At 35.7% G+C, this 19,976-nt stretch overlaps 1 protein-coding gene across 1 annotated transcript in view; it reads left to right on the forward strand.

Annotated features, from left to right (window-relative positions):
* LOC144441962 (anosmin-1-like) overlaps nucleotides 1-12,201 on the forward strand; it is a 61,248-nt gene extending 49,047 nt beyond the window's left edge. The window contains exons 10-15 of the mRNA XM_078131233.1: nucleotides 226-317; nucleotides 1,446-1,490; nucleotides 2,631-2,802; nucleotides 4,043-4,275; nucleotides 4,947-5,091; nucleotides 6,058-12,201. Of these exons, the coding sequence (XP_077987359.1) occupies nucleotides 226-317; nucleotides 1,446-1,490; nucleotides 2,631-2,802; nucleotides 4,043-4,275; nucleotides 4,947-5,091; nucleotides 6,058-6,239 (869 nt within the window). The 3' untranslated portion in view covers nucleotides 6,240-12,201. The remainder of the gene's footprint in view (nucleotides 1-225; nucleotides 318-1,445; nucleotides 1,491-2,630; nucleotides 2,803-4,042; nucleotides 4,276-4,946; nucleotides 5,092-6,057) is intronic.
* The last annotated feature ends 7,775 nt before the right edge of the window (nucleotides 12,202-19,976 follow it).

Raw genomic sequence — 19,976 nt, forward strand, 5'->3', positions numbered from 1 at the left:
CATTTAGACCAATAAGTATATTGCAATATTTGCTTTCAGATGCCTTAACTTGTGGTTATCAAATTTTTTCAGTGTTAATCAAATTTTACTGATTTTTTTCAATTTTTTCCAAATTTTTTGCAACTACTTTATTCATCAACTTCTGTGTCAAAACTTTGGTGTGTACACTAGGTCTGTAATGCTTGTCAACACATTGTAATTATAATTTTATATATTGTGTTACAGCTGGTGCTAAAGCAACGAGATTTATGATTTACTGGGGTGCGACAAATTGTATCGGACCTAGACCATCGTCAACACTTGGTGCTACGTCACATGTGAGTATCGGATCATCTACCCTCCCTCTTAGCCTTCCCACAATATTTGGTCAGATTTCCCTCCCCAAAATTAATAATAGACTGTTCTTGCAATGCTTTTACCATCTAATCAGCACCCCTCCATGATGTATGGTTTATCCGCAGCCTAGATTGAGAGGTGTGTGTTTGCATATGGAGTCATGCAACTTATGATGTGTGTGTACAGTGTGTGGATTGTACAGAACCCTAGGTGGCAGATAATGAAGGGCGCCACCTAGTGATGAAATAATGAAATTATTCTTGACCAACTGCAGTACTAATATTTAACATGCTAATTGTTGTTGGTAAAAATTAATTGTACATTTAAACTTATTAAAAGGTGACATGAAAGTTTGATCGTGTGTTTGTAGGATGTGTTGTTTGTTTGTTTGTTTGTTTGTGTGGTGACTGTTTTGTAGGATGTGTCGTATGTTTGTTTGTGTGATGATAGTGTGTTTGTAGGATGTGTTGTTTGTTTGTTTGTTTGTGTGGTGACTGTTTTGTAGGATGTGTTGTATATTTGTTTGTGTGGTGACTGTTTTGTAGGATGTGTTGTATATTTGTGTGGTGACTGTTGGTAGAATGTGTTATACATTTGTTGTACGCTGACTGTTTGTAGAATGTGTTGTACGTTTGTGTGGTGACTGTTTGTAGGATGTTATTTGTTTGTTTGTGTGATGATAGTGTGCTTGTAGGATGTGTCGCATGTTTGTTTGTTTGTGTGGTGTTTTTTTTTGAAAGATTATCCCTCATGTCAATGCTGCAGATTAAATGGTTGCTATGCTGCAGGTTTTATGGTTGTTATGTTGCCGCTTGTCCTGCTACAGTTGCTGCATGCAGCTTTCTGTATTCTGTGCTCCTGTTCATGCTGCAGTGATGTTGTGTGGTTACTATTGCATGGCACTTTAAGGAACTGATTCACCCATCCCCCCACCTCGTCCCTCTTTTCCATCAACACAATCCCCACAAAAGATTTAACAAAAACAAAGGCGGCATCATAAGGATAAATTAACAAAATTTGTCAATAAAAATATAATTGGCATGTCAAAAATTATTGTAAAATTTACCAATCATATGAAATTCGATTTTGTGATCTTAAATTCTGTTCAGAGAGACGGAAGAGAACGGCCACGGATGAAAGGGGCCACCAGCCTTGTAAGTTGGTTTGCGTGAGTTTCATAGACACTTCAAGCTTGTCCTCCAGTCAAAGGACAAATTGCACGTGCATGTCTAATGAGTGTTTTCATGCCTGAAATGTGCAGTTTTTATTTGTCTGTCACTAACTGTTACACTACGCCCTCATCCTCAGTTGCTGTTTTTTTGCATTTTGAATCATTTTGTTTGTAGTTTAAGCCATTGTGTTATGTTACAATATTGTTATTTTTGGGTTAGTTGTCAAAATTAATCTGTTTTATCCTAATTGTTCATTTTTTTATATCGATTATAGTTTGCTCTTTCACTGCTTTTGTTTTCCCGCCAAAAAAAACCAAACATCCAAGAACTCATTAGTAGTGTACTGTACAAAGAATTCTTCTTTAATGATTCTAAAACATGGAGATATCATCTCCATATTAGGTCAAATTTTAAGGGAAAAAAAACACTTTTTAAAAAAAAAATGGGAAAATGGTGGCAGTGAAAGAGCTTTTATTATATCTAACAAATACATCATCACTAAAATATTATCCAAATATTTTACGTTTTCAAATGCTGCATGTCACCAAACTACATATCAGTATACTTACCAGTTACATTATCAGCCTGTACATACCTGTCCAATGCAAATGGAATGATCCTATTTAGAAATAAACAATAGGATCATACCATTATTGTTTTGGATAGGTTAGATATTCTCATTTTACCACCAATGCACCACCAGAATTTATGACCAAACTTTTGCTTGCCTTAACATGCTATGGCATTGCTGAATTTCTGTAGATTTTGCTGTTTGATGATAACTTATTCATCCGAAACATGAGATTTTCAGTAAGTTTTTCAGCAAATACCATATTTGGTAAGAAAACTGAAATTAAGTGCTTTGGTTGGAAAATTCAAAATGGCCGCCAAGGAAAATTCAAAATGGCTGTTTATATGAAGGTGACAAGAAATGCATACATTATCACAAAAAAAAGTGTTTATATTTATATTTTGAAATAGTTTTTGTCATGAATCAAAACTGTGGTATTAACTCTGTTCCTGTTATGTTTTTGTTTTTTTGATAACTAACATCAAAAATATGTAAGTACAACAAATTGTGAAAAAAACTGACTTGTGAATTCATGTTTGCGTTTTTTCCAGGACAAATCTTTTGATATTTATGACTTAGAATTTGACTGCCAATACGAAGTAAAGATCCGTCCTGCTGCGTCAGATGGGAATCTTGGACCAGAAAGTATTATACATTTCTTCACTCACCCATGTCAAGCAGTGGTAGTTAAAGGGAGACGTTATCCTAACTGTTCAACACCAGGTATTTGAATAGTGTTTAATCCTGTTGTGCCCAACTCACAGCTAAAACAGGCAGTGTTTGCCAGAAGACTATATGTAACATAGACATTATTACAGCTAAAACAGGCAGTGTTCACCAGAAGACTATATTTAACATAGACAATATTACAGCTAAAACAGGCAGTGTTCACCAGAAGACTATATTTAACATAGACAATATTACAGCTAAAACAGGCAGTGTTCACCAGAAGACTATATTTAACATAGACAATATTACAGCTAAAACAGGCAGTGTTTGCCAGAAGACTATATGTAACATATACATTATTACAGCTAAAACAGGCAGTGTTCACCAGAAGACTATATTTAACATAGACAATATTACAGCTAAAACAGGCAGTGTTCACCAGAAGACTATATTTAACATAGACAATATTACAGCTAAAACAGGCAGTGTTTGCCAGAAGACTATATTTAACATAGACAATATTACAGCTAAAACAGGCAGTGTTCACCAGAAGACTATATTTAACATAGACAATATTACAGCTAAAACAGGCAGTGTTTGCCAGAAGACTATATGTAACATATACATTATTACAGCTAAAACAGGCAGTGTTCACCAGAAGACTATATTTAACATAGACAATATTACAGCTAAAACAGGCAGTGTTCACCAGAAGACTATATTTAACATAGACAATATTACAGCTAAAACAGGCAGTGTTTGCCAGAAGACTATATTTAACATAGACAATATTACAGCTAAAACAGGCAGTGTTCACCAGAAGACTATATTTAACATAGACAATATTACAGCTAAAACAGGCAGTGTTTGCCAGAAGACTATATTTAACATAGACAATATTACAGCTAAAACAGGCAGTGTTCACCAGAAGACTATATTTAACATAGACAATATTACAGCTAAAACAGGCAGTGTTTGCCAGAAGACTATATTTAACATAGACAATATTACAGCTAACACAGGCAGTGTTCACCAGAAGACTATATTATCATTGAAATGTATATGTTATGTACAGTCTTCTGATGAACCCCTTCCTGTTTTAGCTGTAAATGTATATGTTATGTGCAGTCTTCTGACGACCCTACCTGTTTCAGCTGTAAATCCGGCATTTTCTTTACAAACGTAGACCACATTGCTTGTGTGTGGTATAAAATGTTTTGTCAGAAAAATTAACATTTGATATAATTTCTAATTTTGTTGGAAAAATGACTTTTTATTGTTTCTGATTTTAAAGCACCTGATATGCTGCCAAAGCCAATGAATTTATCCTACATCATGGTTGTCAATAACTCGCCAGAAATAGAATGTCAGTTTCATTGGCGGTCTCCAGAATTAGCACCTGGTCTTGAAATTTCTGGCTATAAAGTCACCTGGGCAGAGAAAATGCCCTCACCAGATGGTCTCCAAGGAAGTGAAGGGTTTCCTGTTATTGACAGGCGGACAGAAAATACACGAGATCTACCTCAGGTATGTCAACTGTGTGTCAACATTGAAAAGTGGTCTTTGACAGATTTTTCTAAAATTCCATCTGCTGTCGTTGGTAGATGTTCCAATTTTATTTTCTATTGCATACTGTAAAATACACTAATTAAGCATTAACAAGAAATGGCTCAATCATTCTAATGTGAAAGTTACCTGTCTAGTCCTCAGTGATGTTTACCCTGGCTTGATGTCAGTGTGTAAATAGTATGAATAAACATTTCATAAGATCCAATTGTTTGTCAACAAATGGTAAATGTACGGCAAACTGATAGAATATGCCATATTTTAGTTTCTGAAGTTTCGGCCATCTTGTAGATGTTACGATTCAAGAGGTGCAGATGTAATTACTTGCTTGTTAACAAAATGTGGTAGACTTTGATCATGAAGCGATAGTCCATGCTTCAGCAAGTACAGCAGTAAAGGATGATAAAACTGGAGAATCACACACAGTTTTAGATTCTATGTTGTCTTTATACAGTAAATAGATTGTAAACTATACCAGTGTCTTTTGTGTTTTCTGATGAGGATCGTCGACCAAGACAAGTTGAAATCGCACTGCTAAAAACTTTGAACTGCTTTTGCATTAAAACCTTTGTAAATCATTTGATCTACTAAGCTGATGAACATTATTGGTGATATGTCATTTGATTTTACAGGACAAACTGTGCGTCACTATAACACAATTGAAGTTTGACACACATTATGTGTTTCAAGTACAAGCATTCTCAGAACTGGGTTATGGTGCAGTAGCGATGAAAGAATTCAAGACTCTGTCTGTCCATAAAAAGCCCATCTATGAAGGTAGGTTGGAAACTTTGATTATGTTATTACCGTCGTAGTTGATTCTTCAGTTTTCTAAGATAGACACAAACTAAAACTATTGTCATAACCTGTTGATATAACAGTGATAAGCTATTGACTAGCCGTTGGTTTAATTATAGTCTCAGTAGGGAGGCGTCTCTGAAAACTAGTTTATTTAGAGTTCCATGAACTTGCAGTGCTGTTTTGGGACTTCCAATGTTTACACTGTGGTGATCACTGGGTGATTAGAATTGCACAACAGAGGAACTGCTATCACCCACTTGTGTAATCTACCACGTTGAAGAACAATAGTTTTAGTTTGGACCTTTCTTAGTAAACCGAAGGCTAGATTACCAGTGTTATATTTAGAGTAGCCTTTGAGATACAACATGTGCCCAACACTTACTCAGATACAACATGTGCCATCCTATCAGCCAATCAGGAAACAGAACACACAGATGGGGATGAAATAATTAACACATCTCACAGTCTGCACTGTGGGGGTACCCTTGCTGATAATGTAGTGACTATTCACTAGGGAACTTGCAATCCAGACTGAGCATGCTCAGACGCAAAGGACTATGGGATTATCTGTAGTTATCGTGATACCTAATCTGGAGCTTTAGATAGAATGAAGCTCCTTTAATCGTCAGGGTAACCATGACTAGATTATTTGTGGTTACAAACAGTGTAACAATATTGTTTACAATATTGACTGATTGATTCATATTTATCATATTTCCCATGATGCAACATTCAGGATATTCAAGATGGCGGTTTTGCAAGTTCCCTATTCTGCATTGATTAACATTTCTAGATATGAAATAACATTATCAAATCCATATCATTGCAAATAGTGGTGCATCAAATGTTTTGTTGTCAGCGTTGAAAAAAATTATCAGAAATTCCCTCTAAAACAAGCCCACATTTGACAATTTTTTCCCATTCCTTTCCTTTCCTCTTCAGGTGATTACACATCGGGATCTCGGAATTCTGGATATGTGCCCTCAAACAATGGACTAGAAACATTAACTGAATCGTCACAAAAATACAAGAACAGTGAGAGTGAAAATTCAGGAGCAGCCTCTGTGAGGTTATCACTCTGGACGTTCTGTTTACTTGTAGCATTCGCTGTTGTGACTTTGTAAAGTACTGCCCATCCAACCTTCCTTACCCTACATGGTAGAATGGTAGAGTCCACCTCTTCCATTCCTTTTTGAAGCTTACCTATGCTCATGTGCATTTGGTAGATTCCACTTGGTGATGGGTGTGTACAGGTTACAGACGGATGGATCCAGAAGATGCGGATTCCAAGTGGATCAGAGGTGGAGAAATGCATTTACAAGTTTGGATATTATTATTTATAAAAGCAATGCATTTTGTTGTAAAAAATAGTTTTTCCCCAATGGAATTTCCTAAATATTAGTTTTAGACCTAATAGACGAATTTAATCTGAAATTTTAAATTAAGGCTCTGCGCTGGCAGCTATATATACAGTTGATTGTATAATAAACACTTAATAAGTAGATCTTCCATAGTCTAAATTGAAGTTTAACCTGTGTACTTTGATTCTAAATGTGTATTGGGCTAATGATTAGCACCCTCTAGTGGTAAGAATTGATATTCTGCTGTTGTTATGACACTCGATCCGTGCCACAAAATGGAATGGTTTACCCGTCTTTTCATCAATGTTCCCACCAACTTTTGCAACTTTCTTTTTTCATATTGTTTACTGACTTTCCAGAAGGCTTCTGAAATTATCTCACTGAAATGACAAATTTTCGCTCTTGGCTTCATTATTGAGTGAAAAATGACACCAAAGGAGATATTTACATAGTTAAATGACAGCAGTCAATTCACTAGAGCTAAACAGTACCCCAATGTGCATGCTCCTGCCTTTTGTGAAGGAAAAACACGTCCATATTTTGAAAGTGTCTATTTTTGAATGGAATTTGTATGTTTGATTGCTTGTTTACCACATGTTTTGTTTGTTTGTATGTATGAATCCTTCGTACTACGGGTATTTACTTAAAACAGTGGACATCTTTTCCGTACGTCATGTAAAGAACATAAAAACTTTCATAACTAATAGACCTGGTAGTTTGGATAGATAGATAGGTAGATCATTAGATCATGTGGTGGCACTCTTCAATAATCTGTGTAACCAGTTGGCCCCACTTTAGTGGTTGAGGTAGCGATGTAGTTGGCTGTGAGGAATCATGTCACACTTTGGAGAAAATCCTACCTCCAAATGAAAATTTTTATTCCCCATGTATGGCTAAATCATTGTAGACTCTCCAATACTTACAAGTCTGCAGTTCTATTCTCTTGTTGTGTACTGAATTGTAGCTAAAAATGGCAACATTTTAGCTAAACATGCTTCAACATTGCAACAATCAGTGCTTGTTCATGTAATGAATAGCTTATATACAAACAGTTTGTTCGGACTACAACCTGCGAAAAAATACCAAAGCATTTGCTTGAATGAAGTGAGCCAAGGAAAGACTTCATGCAAAGACAAAATTAGGTAAAAACAACAACACAACAACACAACTGATACAAAAACACATGACGCTTTTTTATATTTGTGGAAATTATATTGTAACATTATCAGTTGTACTCGGTTGTTATATGATGTAGCATTCTATCACCAAATAGAGTTATGGGATCCAGGCTCCTGGCACTATTTACATTGTATGTCTTTGCACGAAACTTGCCTCATTACTGCTTACCACAAGTAAGCGAATGCACCAGTGTTTTTTCACGGGATATATAACATTATCAGCATTTGTAGACACCATGGCATACTGTGAGTTTGTAGTGCAAACAAATATGGCAACAATGTATCAGAACTACACACAGTGTCACATTTTGTAGACTTCATGGCACCATATTATTTTTGCAACAATGTATCACAACCAAAACAGTGTACCAAGGTTGAATTTTGTGTAGACAAGATGGCACCAATAGTACTAAATTGGCCACCACATGGCTCCCATTTGTCTACCAACATATGCCTTCATTTGTTTTGCTTTATCATGTCAATGAATGCAATAAATAAGGCAACATTGAAATGCAAGTAGAAAATAAAGGAAGTTAGCATAACATCTGTGGTACTGCAGACTTGTAGGACATAGGGGCTTTCTAATTTTGGTTACGCCAACTACTAATGAAACCTTTATGTTTGTTTTTTTCCCTTACCCATATACCCACCATTATTCAATGTATCACCCCTCCCTACCCAAAACCTTGGTATAACCATATTGTTAGAGTTTGCTCTATTACTATAGAGAGGGGTGAGTAGTAGTAAAAGTAAGAATCTTACCATGTTATTACTTCCAACGTATCACCCCCTCCCTACCCACAAACTTGGTATAACCATATTGTTAGAGTTTGTTCTATTACTGTGGAGAGGGGTGAGTAGCAGTAAAAGTAAGTCTTTTGTTGACATTAAGGTAGAAATAATTTTACAGATGATATAAGAGATCATTATTGCCAATATGGAAACCCAAATCATGTATGTTAATAGTATTATTTTACAGTTATAAGCAGATAATGAAGTGAATTTATCCACTTTCAACTTGCTTGATTTAAAAGGGGTACTGCTCTGTGAGATGATATAATCCATTTTTCTTAACTGTAACAACATATTTGACCTGTCTTTGTAAAAAAAACTTAATCTTTGTCAGTCTTATCGAATTCTTACCTATTCCGTCAGTCAGCTTAACACTTAATTTATTCGAAATGATATGCGTAATTCACACAACCTTCCATCTGACCCTAATTATTATATATTTAAATTATATGCATAATTCACAATCTACCTATCAGTACCATTGGTTGCATATGACTTATGCTAATTTATTCAAAGCAGTCAACTTTCTAGCAATGCCATTGGTAGCTTTGGACTTCAATGATTATTTATTCAAATTATATGCATATGCCTTACCATAAGAAAGTACTCCCTAAAAACTAAATGAACAAAAACTTGTATTAAAAATGTACTATGAAGTAGATCATATCCTGAAAACCAATCAAAGTAAGACCAAATAAAAAAATAAAATGAAGTAGTCCTTGCTCAACTTTGGTGCATACAATATGACAGTGGTTGAAATCTTCACCCCTGAATGTTTAGTTTGTATGATATCATTTTAGAAAGGAAATGTCATGGATAAGAACATACAGAGTTTGAAAACTGGAATTATTTTCCTCACAGAGTAGTTTTTATGACTAATGTGTTCCATTTATCATTTGTTGATTTTCCCCCATTTCAGCTTTTCCTCCGAGTAAGTTTGTTTTTTGAAAACCATACTGCTTGAATCCCATATATGGATGAAATGTTACCATATATGGCTGTGTATTATGATTGTACAAGGTATTTCTGTATGCAAACATTACTGAATTGTGAGAATCCTTATTTGGAAGAAGGATTTCCTTTTATAGAAAATGTACAGTCATCTAACCAAAGTGACAAGAGTTCATCCTTATTTGGAAGAAGGATTTCCTTTTATAGAAATGTAGTCATGTAACCATAGTGACAATAGTTGAAATAGAAAACAAGATGCAGTATTTTTTCACGTTGCTTGTTTGCCAAAATCCAAAACGTAATATGTTCATCAATAATTATTTTTCATACATTTGTAGACATTTTATTACCATGCATGCACATATTTCTGGAATGAAATTTTTAAAAGAAAACATGTTGCAAGGTTAGAATTTCTGTTTTTGTCAAGTTGTTTTGGTTCGTACAAAATGGTCAGTTCTCTTGACAACTCAGGACAAAATGACAAACCATTTGAAATAATTTATGACATTCCTGTAGATCAAACTAGCGAAGGAAAAATTTGTTTCTTGACCCCTACTTTGCATGCAGTTTGCGAGTCTCTTTGAACCTTCATTTGTGTTTAGGCAGGTGTTGTGACCTTTGACCCAATAGTAATTTGCTTGTTTTATGTCATGATACATCCATACTTGTAACAGAGAATCTGATTGGATGAATCCATAGGTCAAAGGTCCTTCATTCTCTAGCTTGTTTTGTTTATCACAGTGCAGCTGAAATACACACGAAATATTATGTTCACTCTGCCATGAATAACTTCAAGGTTTTTGTATTTAACCGAAAGTGATTATTTTTCTCGTTTTGCACAGAGCTAAAAATCTCTACATGTTGTTATATATCGTATTGTTGATATTCACACCTTATGCCATGTATAGTTTCTTAAAGAAAATCCCAGGTGTGCCGTAGGTTTTGTCCATTGATTGGGCCTGGAACCAGGTGTACCTAGGTGTAAGTTTGCTTGATCTGTTTTGAATTGTCTTTTAGAACAGATGTGATATCAACAAAATGATATGTTGTATGATGCATGTTTTGATTTTTTTTCCAACTCTGTTGCCGTCACATTGAGTTAGTTGCAGTGAAGTGACTTTTATTACTTTTAGTTTTTCTGTAAGTTATATTGTCGAACCTCTTATCCCAGCTTGCATGTATATAGTGATTTCTTTGTGGTATGCTTTGCCTTTTCAGGAATAAGAGGGTAAAAATGTGTAGTTGTGTATGTTGCCGTTTGTATGTACTTCCCAGTGTTGCACTGCCTCTTTTTTGTTCACTTCTGTCAATCATTTCTCTTGTACCCGCCCATGAATGGAGTTCTGCCTCCTCATTGCTAAAGACCATGCTTTGAGTTTGTAAGGGAGCACCTGATTGGACTGTTTGGTGTCTATGCAAATAGGCAAATACAAATGCTAATTAGATGATTCAGATGATTTCATTGGTTGAAATTAACCTTTAACCTTTGAAATTCACCCAATGGCAGATCTCAATCGATTTACAGTGATACAGGAGAGTGGTTGAGCAGATCTGAGTGTTATGTTACCATTTTGTCTTATTGCTTTCAGTGTTCTCGAATCAATATATTTTGTCATTTTTAAGTTGTAAATTAAAAAGAAAAGCATGTATGTACATGAAATTATGTGAAAAAAATGTAAAAAATGGACAGATCTTTGAAATTTTGTACATACATGTTTAGTTATCAAGAGAAGTGTATAGGAAGTACATGTATAGTAAAGAACATATTATTTTTCCAGAAAGAAATGATTTTAGTTCTGATGTAGCATTTTAGGCCTAATGAAAAAGTAAAAGCTTAAAAATCAAAACATTTTTTAAAACATTGGAGAGAGAAATTCATAATATTAACAGAGACTAGAGTACTACTTTAGCTTTTGTAACTACTTCATTCACTGACTAAAGATCTAGTTTATAAAACAATGTTATGTACTTCACGGCAGCCATTTTGGATTTGGAATGGCGGCCATCTTTTGAAGAACTACATCAACAAGCAAACACATATGATCAGAGTTGATTTTGTCAGAATTTAGAGATTAAGTACTATTGTTCCACTTTTTGAAAGAATAGAAGTCAAAAAGTTTGCATGCTTCCAATATTATCTTTTCAAATGGCTGAATCCATCTGATATGATGGAATATCTTTAAGATGAATAACAATGAAGTGTAAGAAATTTATCTTCAGACTACCACTTGTATTTCATCCTGTTGTTCAGATAGAGTTGATTGGCAACTACAAAGTGTTTATACTAATTACTTTGTCTCTAAAAAAAAAAAGTCGCAAGGTGTGAACAATGAGTTACATTATTAAGAAGAATGACTTCACCCACCTATTTGCTTGGTGATGGTGTGTCATACGTCTAATGTAGCTCAGTCCACTTTGTCAGAACAGTGGGTATGGAAGCTTGTTTCCAGAGGGGAGGAGTCAAATACATTCAAGAATGTTCATCCCTGCTATGCCTATTTATGCTAATTTATGCAAATTTTAGACTGATTCTTACAAGAATTGTCAGTGTTGTGCTAATGTAGTCTTACTTAATTTCTAGCTTACGATCTTTTGTTACGTTTAAATTAAAACAGTTCTGATGATATTTGCCAAAAGCTATACAATGCATCCTTCCCTTACGTTTGTGTACTTTTAAAAAAAGAAGAAAGCTAAGACGCAACCATATATATGTATCTCTCCAATTTGCGTTCATTTCTATTTATTTGCGTTCTTATTTAACAGCATTTTTCATCTTCTGAACATAATGCTTAATGGTTTTTTTTGTAAAGGTCATGTAAAGTTATGTATTCTTAAAATATGAAAATTAAAAAAAAAATGATTTGAAATTAATAAATGGTCTATGTTTGATTGACATGTGAAGTATGCAGTTTAGTGCACTAGGACATGTAGTATTTGTTAAAATGTTTTCCAAAGGAAAATATGCAAATCCTGCTACAAATGTACCATACACTATACTGTACTATATAAAGTGTTTTGGTACAGGCAAGGGAAATATATTATATTTTGAGCCTGTAGACAATGAAAACAACAATCTATGGAATATTACAGGTCCCTATGGTGCGACTTGTGTATGTACAGAATGAAAGATGTGTCGTTGAGGGCGCTTTTCATTAGCAGTTTTCACGATGTGGTTGTTCATTGTCCTGAACCAATCGATTTGTATTATTTTACATCAGCTGTTACAAATTACAAATGGTGCATTCTTGATGGTGGATTGTGAAATCAAATGTCATGTACAGAAATTATTACCCGCTTTGTAACAATGTGGTGGGTCGCACGTTTGAACTACCCCTTAAAGAAATTCATTTTAAAGAAAATATGAAGCGTACTCTATTACCGTTAAGGCAAGGAAAGGAAGGCACAATATTGCGATGGGAAAATTTTTCATTGAGATAGAAAATTAGTCAACTTAATTATACATTTCTTTCAAAACTAAAAGCTTGTACACTTATTTTGATAATCTGATGTTGAATACTTCTAAAAATATCGTCCCAATTAAATAATACAGAGCATGTCGTATTGTAGACTGTCAGATACGTCGTGACGTTTCGCCCTCACCGGCCTCCTCTCACAGAGGGGTTGGCCGATGTTTGAGGGCGCCCCGTCACGGCGTACCTTACAGACTAGTCGTATTGCATGTATAAATTGGCTCAAAAGTTATAACATAACTTCCACCCAAGCTAGAAAGACGAATGTTAATAATAAGGTCGCCTCTAGATGGCAGTATACATTATCAAAACCAATTTCTTCACAAAGGTCAAATATGGCGTCATAGTTGCAACTAAAATATGAACTAAACTATAACTAACATCTGTAAAATTGTACGTACAATAACAAATATATTACACATTTTTTATAGCTTTTTACAATGTATTGAGTTACAAACGCATACTTACTTCAAAGTTGTTTCATACCGATTTGATAATCTTGTTTGAAAATTAAAAATCCAAAATTAATATCAAATCCTCATCCATATCGCCACTTTAATCCCAAGTCCTGAAGAAGAAGACCTGGGGACTCAAAGTATAAAGCAAGAATTATTTAAGTATTTTGGGGCAGTGCAAAGTTTTACATGTAATTATCTTGTAATAGTGCATTGGTGTTTTATGTCCCTGGCGTGACTACAGCAGCTATCATTACACGTCAGCCTAGACCTTCTCTATAGTGGTCTGAGCCTAGACTAACAATTAACTCCAAGAGATCATTTATAATTCCTTTGTCTACTGTTACGTTAGTATACATGCTTGTGATCAATAGGTAATTGTCTCTAGAACACAGTTATATTATATTACGTGTATCCACACACAAAGCTATTTTCCTTGTCTGTGGTGTAACACAACAGATTTGTCGTGAAGAATTGGTTTCCAAGTGTTAAATAGCACATTTAACATTGCCTTCCATGGCATAGGAAGTTGATATCTTGAAGGTTTAAATAACGCATGCGCTTTTGCTGTAAAAACCTGTAAAACTGATCTCGTGCTGGCAGTGACGTAATAGTATAGACAGATCATTCGTACCTTGATAATTACAATGTGTATGCAAATTCGTGGTCGAGGTATTTCAAATTAGCTTTCATTGAGTAGGGAAAATACCCATGCGACTTCAGTTCTCTCGTTTTATCACACGGCAATACATCTGTGACCGATATAAGCTTAGAAACGTTGCTACCATTGAAGCCGACAGGTAAGTCGATCGTTGATTTTACAGTTACGATTAACCGTGATCACCAGCTCTCAGGCTTTCGCAAAACATCGACATACATACATGAGGTCTGAATGTTAATATTTGAAAAAAGGGTTCCTAGCAGCTAGCTAGGGGTGTGGCAAGTCATTAATCCGAGATAATCAATTGTTATTTACCATCTTTATTTACGTGAAATCACCAGCCAGGTTTTCACACGATAAACCCCACCCAAAAAACATATTCACTACTGGATATATTGTAGGACCGGATAGAAGAAACCCAAGTGATAAATCATACGTCAAAACAAGGTTCTTGCATGTATAGGTAGACATTACAAAACCTTAAATTTGGGATCTAAAGAGACGATATACTAAATATCAACCGTTGTAGCAAGATCCCAAGTAGATCAAAATATAGCTGCAGTGGACAGTACTTATGCTGGGTATTTATGCATGTTATGTAAGTGATGTTGTCGGTTTTAACTGGGTCAGAAGCAGTTAATATATGCTATAGTATTACACTGTGTCTATACCAGTGTTCCGCGATATTCAAAGCTTACGTTCCTCTAGACTCTCTCCCAGTCTTCAGAGCATCCATAAAAGGGCTGTTTTATATGTACCGATATATACTGTACTTGAATCCCGGACTTGAATATCCTTGTACTGTGGGCCTTCATCTACAACGTTGTGGTAATCATTCGTTGATGACGTGTTACTGCGATGTACGTCCATCGCGATAACACAGAGCATCGCAGTAACACGTCAATGAATGATAGGCCCTTGTAATCGATGAGGGCCCACAGTACAAAATATATTCGAGTACAATTATGCAGTAGATATCGGTACATACAAAACAGTCCCTTTAAGCGATGCTCACAGGACTGTGAGAGAGTATGGCTGGCTGGCTGGCCATCCGTCCGTCAATTCATAGACAATAGATATTGTCTATGGTCAATTATCAATATTGTAACTACCTAATTATCTCTCTTCGCATGTGTACACTTATAAGTCATTCTGGCTATCAAAACATACCTGTTTACCTGTATGTCTGTCTTTCCTTTCAGCTTCTTTTCTTTGTCTGTCTGTCTGTCTGTCTGTCTGTCTGTCTGTCTGTCTGTCTGTCTGTCTGTCTGTCTGTCTGTCTGTCTGTCTGTCCCTCTCTCTCTCTCTCTCTCTCTCTCTCTCTCTCTCTCTCTCTCTCTCTCTCTCTCTCTCTCTCTCTCTCTCTCTCTCTCTCTCTCTCTCTCAATATAATATGGGCGTAAGTCCAGAAGTGTGTACATATTCGCACATGTTATTGTGTGAATGCAAGGTACATGTATTAATAATGTACTAACTTAAAGCCTATTTTCTATCAATTGCAGAAAGATATCTATTAACTTAGGTATACGATGGCAATCGTTATATCATTGGTGGCGCTATTTATCTTCGGTAATATCCATGTAGAAGCTTTGCAATGTCCATCGGTCTGTCACTGTTATGATAATCTTGAAACAGATTGCAACTACCAATATTTGACAGAAATACCATCCAATATTTCCGATGACACTATCCATCTTCGTCTTGACGATAATGCTTTGACATCAATTCAAGATGGCGCATTTGAAGCACTGCCTGATTTGTGGTACCTTGAACTCAGTGGAAATGACATAGAAACGATATCAGTTGATGCGTTCAGAGGATTAGGCAAACTAGAAGAACTTTATTTGGATGAAAACGAAATAACGGTATTACAGGCGGACATGTTCAGTGATTTGTCATCATTGAATAGACTCAATCTTGACTCAAACTCCTTGACTACGATTTCAACTGGGGCCTTCAATGGATTGGGTAATCTTGAAAGGCTGGACCTAATGGGAAATAACCTTCAAGTTTTGCCATCAAACATTTTTAGTGGTTTATCCTCAGTACAATTTCTCATTCTGAGCTCTAACCAGATAACGTCCATTTCAGAGGATGCCTTTCAAGGGTTAACGAACTTATCACACCTTAGGCTGGACCAAAACCAGATTGCTGAATTGCAAGCTAACGTCTTCAACGGTTTGTCTTCTTTGCAACAACTCTATCTCTACTCAACCGGTATAACTAGTATTGCTGACGAAGCCTTTCAAGGGTTGAGCAATTTGGAAGGATTGCACCTGAACAACAACAAAATTACTGAAATACGAATGGATATGTTTAGTGGTTTGACTAAATTGAGTGAATTGGATTTGGCAGGTAACTTACTGACCAGTACGCCCTCTTTCGTCCAGCCGTATCTCCAAAATCTCAGGATCCTGAACCTGTGTGGTAACAACGTAACATCCCTCCCCACTGGCGTTTTCGTAGGACTCAATCATTTGGAAAGCCTGTGTCTAAGCGATATGGGTTTGGAAGCATTGCCCAACGATTTCTTTAATATCGCTCAAAATGTTAGTTTTTTAGATCTTAGCAACAATCGGTTCACTACACTCCCACTATTGAACTCCCCAAGTATTTCATCTTTCTTCAGCCGTGATGTTGAAATATATCTCGCTGGAAATCCCATACGAGTCATTGGACCACGAGCCTTTTACGGATTCTATGGCGTTAGCTTAAACCGCCTCGACCTTAATTTCAAAAGTATGAATCTCGAGGAGTTAGACAAAGACGCATTCGAAGGTATCGATGTTAATCACTGTTCCATTCACCTCGAATACAATCAGTTGACAACACTACATCCACATACATTTGAGTTCTTTAGTGGGGTATCCAACTTGTGGGCAAACATTTTCTTGACTGACAACCCATGGGCATGTGACTGTCATCTGCAGGCATTCAAAAAATGGGTCGAGGACTTTGATTTGCGGTTTGATACGAAAATTGTGAATTGGTGGACGAAATGTCACACTCCCGATGCATACGCTGGTACCAGTTTTGATGATGTTAAGGCTGCAGACATGACCTGCAGCCCTCCTGCATTTTATGAACCAATTAAGTCGAATTCTGTCGATGAGGGCGATTCTGTCCAATTGGACTGTAGTGTTTATGGAGCTCCTGTACCAAGTGTGTATTGGATCACACCTTTTGGCGAATTGTCCGATGAAATGTCCCGCGTGTACGCTGTCTTGTCAAGCAACGCTCTTTATATTTCGTCCCCGACTTTGGAACACCAGGGAACCTATGCATGTGTGGCTAATAATGAGAACGGTACGAACGTAGGTCTCAGACATTTAACAGTAAATGTGGCGCCGACAACATCACCAACTGCAACTGAAGAATCCAATAATGACAAAGGTAAAGGGTCGAAAAGCACAGGACCAAATGGGGCAACCATGGCTGGGTTATTTATCGGAGGGCTTCTTGTCGGATTGGTATGTGTGATTATTGCTTTGGTCGTCTTTCTCTGTGTCAGAAATAGAAGGATGAAGCGTGAAGATAAGGAGGACAGTGCGCCCTCAAAGACAACAATGAGTGACATTCAAGGAAACGATGTGAACGACGAAACTGAACACGGACCACTATAGAAAATATATACGCAACGCTTATTCTTAAAGATGTGGATTGCTAGCTAGCGTTCAACAATATGGTTGCAATTGGGGCTATTGTGATGAACCTCAGACCATTGGGAGCTGAGGTTGAACTTAAACCGGTTGCAAGCTTAAGATGATTTTCGTAATTTAGTGATTTACACCATAAGTTAATTAGCAGATGTGAATGGGAACGCGTTGGTATAAAGACTACTGAAATCGGCCGTGTTATAGGAAAGTTACATACAGCTGTTTGTATATTCCCCTGTTGTTTTTCTATAGTGATGTGGGTAATGAACAGGTGTGGGCTTATAATATTGATGCTGCAATAGATAAACTAATATATATACTCAGAAGAAGAATTCGGGTATAATTCAGGTATAAATTACTACTATTATGTCAGATCATGGAGATATAATGGGAGTGCCACCCCCTGCACGTCCATTATATATATATATATATATATATATATATATATATATATATATATATATATATATATATATATATATATATATATATATATATATATAGTGATGATAAAGAGTATTTATTGGTTGGTTCTTAAACCACCTGTCTTATTTGATATGCATTATTTTAATGACAGGTGTATTCACTAACTCTTAAATTAACATAGTCTTTATATAGCCAAGAATACGGTGCCACGTCGGCTGTTCTACAATAGGTGGGAGTTCAGGCAGTCCACGGCTCGTTCCTGAAGTTTTCTCAGTGGTATCGTCAAGGGAGGCCCGTCTTCACTGTAGCTGTCCGGAGAAATGTCATTCTCCTGTAAAGTTGGACATTGCTGAGAGTAGGCGGACCCTGCCGTATGGTATAAATGGTGCGGACATTGACGTCAAAGTCTGGAGAAATACTTCGAGGACAGTTCGGTACAACGGAGGAACCGTGAGTAGAAGTTTGTCCCACGTTGCCACTTTCAACACCCAACGAACTCACTGTCCTCGGCTCTGTACTCTGTGAAAGTTTGTGTGCACCCCCCCCCCGTAAGACTAAATGTCGCGATATTCGACAGTCAAGTCTGAGAACTGAACATTTTGGTATTTAAAACATTGGGTGAACCCCTTTAATTTATAAGTTTGTAAACCCTAATATACACTTTCAAGACATTATTATAGTATATTTTGTATCATTAAACTGAATTAAATAAGATAATTGTTAAATGTAATGCTGTGTAGTGTCCTGTGTTTGACCGTATGTTGTTTCGACTGGAAGTTGTGGAGAAAGTATTTAATTTGTGCGCTATTTGGCTTCTCTAAATTTTCGGTTCATAACTATATATATATATATATATATATATATATATATATAGTTTTGGTAGTACTGGAACTCTTTCTTGGTTGTTACTCGGAGTTTCACGCATTGTGCGATCATCAGTTGTCAAAACTATTGCGCTCTGCCATATATATATATATATATATATATATATATATATATATATATATATATATATATATATATATATATATATATATATATATATACACACTCGGTGAGTATCAATCTGCTAAGACAGTGCTCTATACCGCAGTGGCATATATGCGATATATATATATATATATATATATATATATATATATATATATATATATATATATATATATATATATATATATATATATATGCATTAAATAACATTTAATTGGTCGTATTACAACGATAAAGATACTACTTCTTTTCGGAAATGGAAACTTTAGAGAAACTTTTCTTATTAAAGTTATCAATTTTCTCAATGTGTGCATTTATTACTTTTTCTAACTACAATATGAAACTCTACACTCAGAATATTCTGAAAGTATTTTTGTATGCAATCAAATATTTGTTTCTGCACTTTAAAATATAAATATGATACTTAGCAAAAAATCAACTATAATAATAATGTTTGTTGATTATCACCTAGTATTTGTTAGAATGTTTTCCTAAATATACAAATCCTGCGCTACAAATGTACCACACACAATGATACATATATAGTATAATACGTACTGTGTTTTTGGTACAGGTAAGGGGAACATATTCAAGTCACAATTATATTTTGAGCCTATAGACAAGGAAAACAATAATCTAACAAATATTACATTTCTCTATGGTTGAGTGTGTGGGACTTGTGGATGTATAGCGTGAAAGATGTATCGTTGAGGGCGCTTTTGATTAGCAGTTTTCACAATGTAGCTGTTCATCATACCGAACTATTCGATGTGTTGTTGTTTTTGCCATTTTGTTTACAGCTGTTAACAAAGGGTTAGGTGTAGGTTTTCATCGAGTATGACGTCGGAAAATATGAAAACTGAAATACTACTTCTCTGTCCAACCAATGTGGATCAGCAGGTTTCTACCTTCATCAGGTAC

Source organism: Glandiceps talaboti, chromosome 11 (genome assembly GCF_964340395.1).
Source record: "Glandiceps talaboti chromosome 11, keGlaTala1.1, whole genome shotgun sequence".
Taxonomy (NCBI): Eukaryota; Metazoa; Hemichordata; class Enteropneusta; family Spengelidae; genus Glandiceps; species Glandiceps talaboti.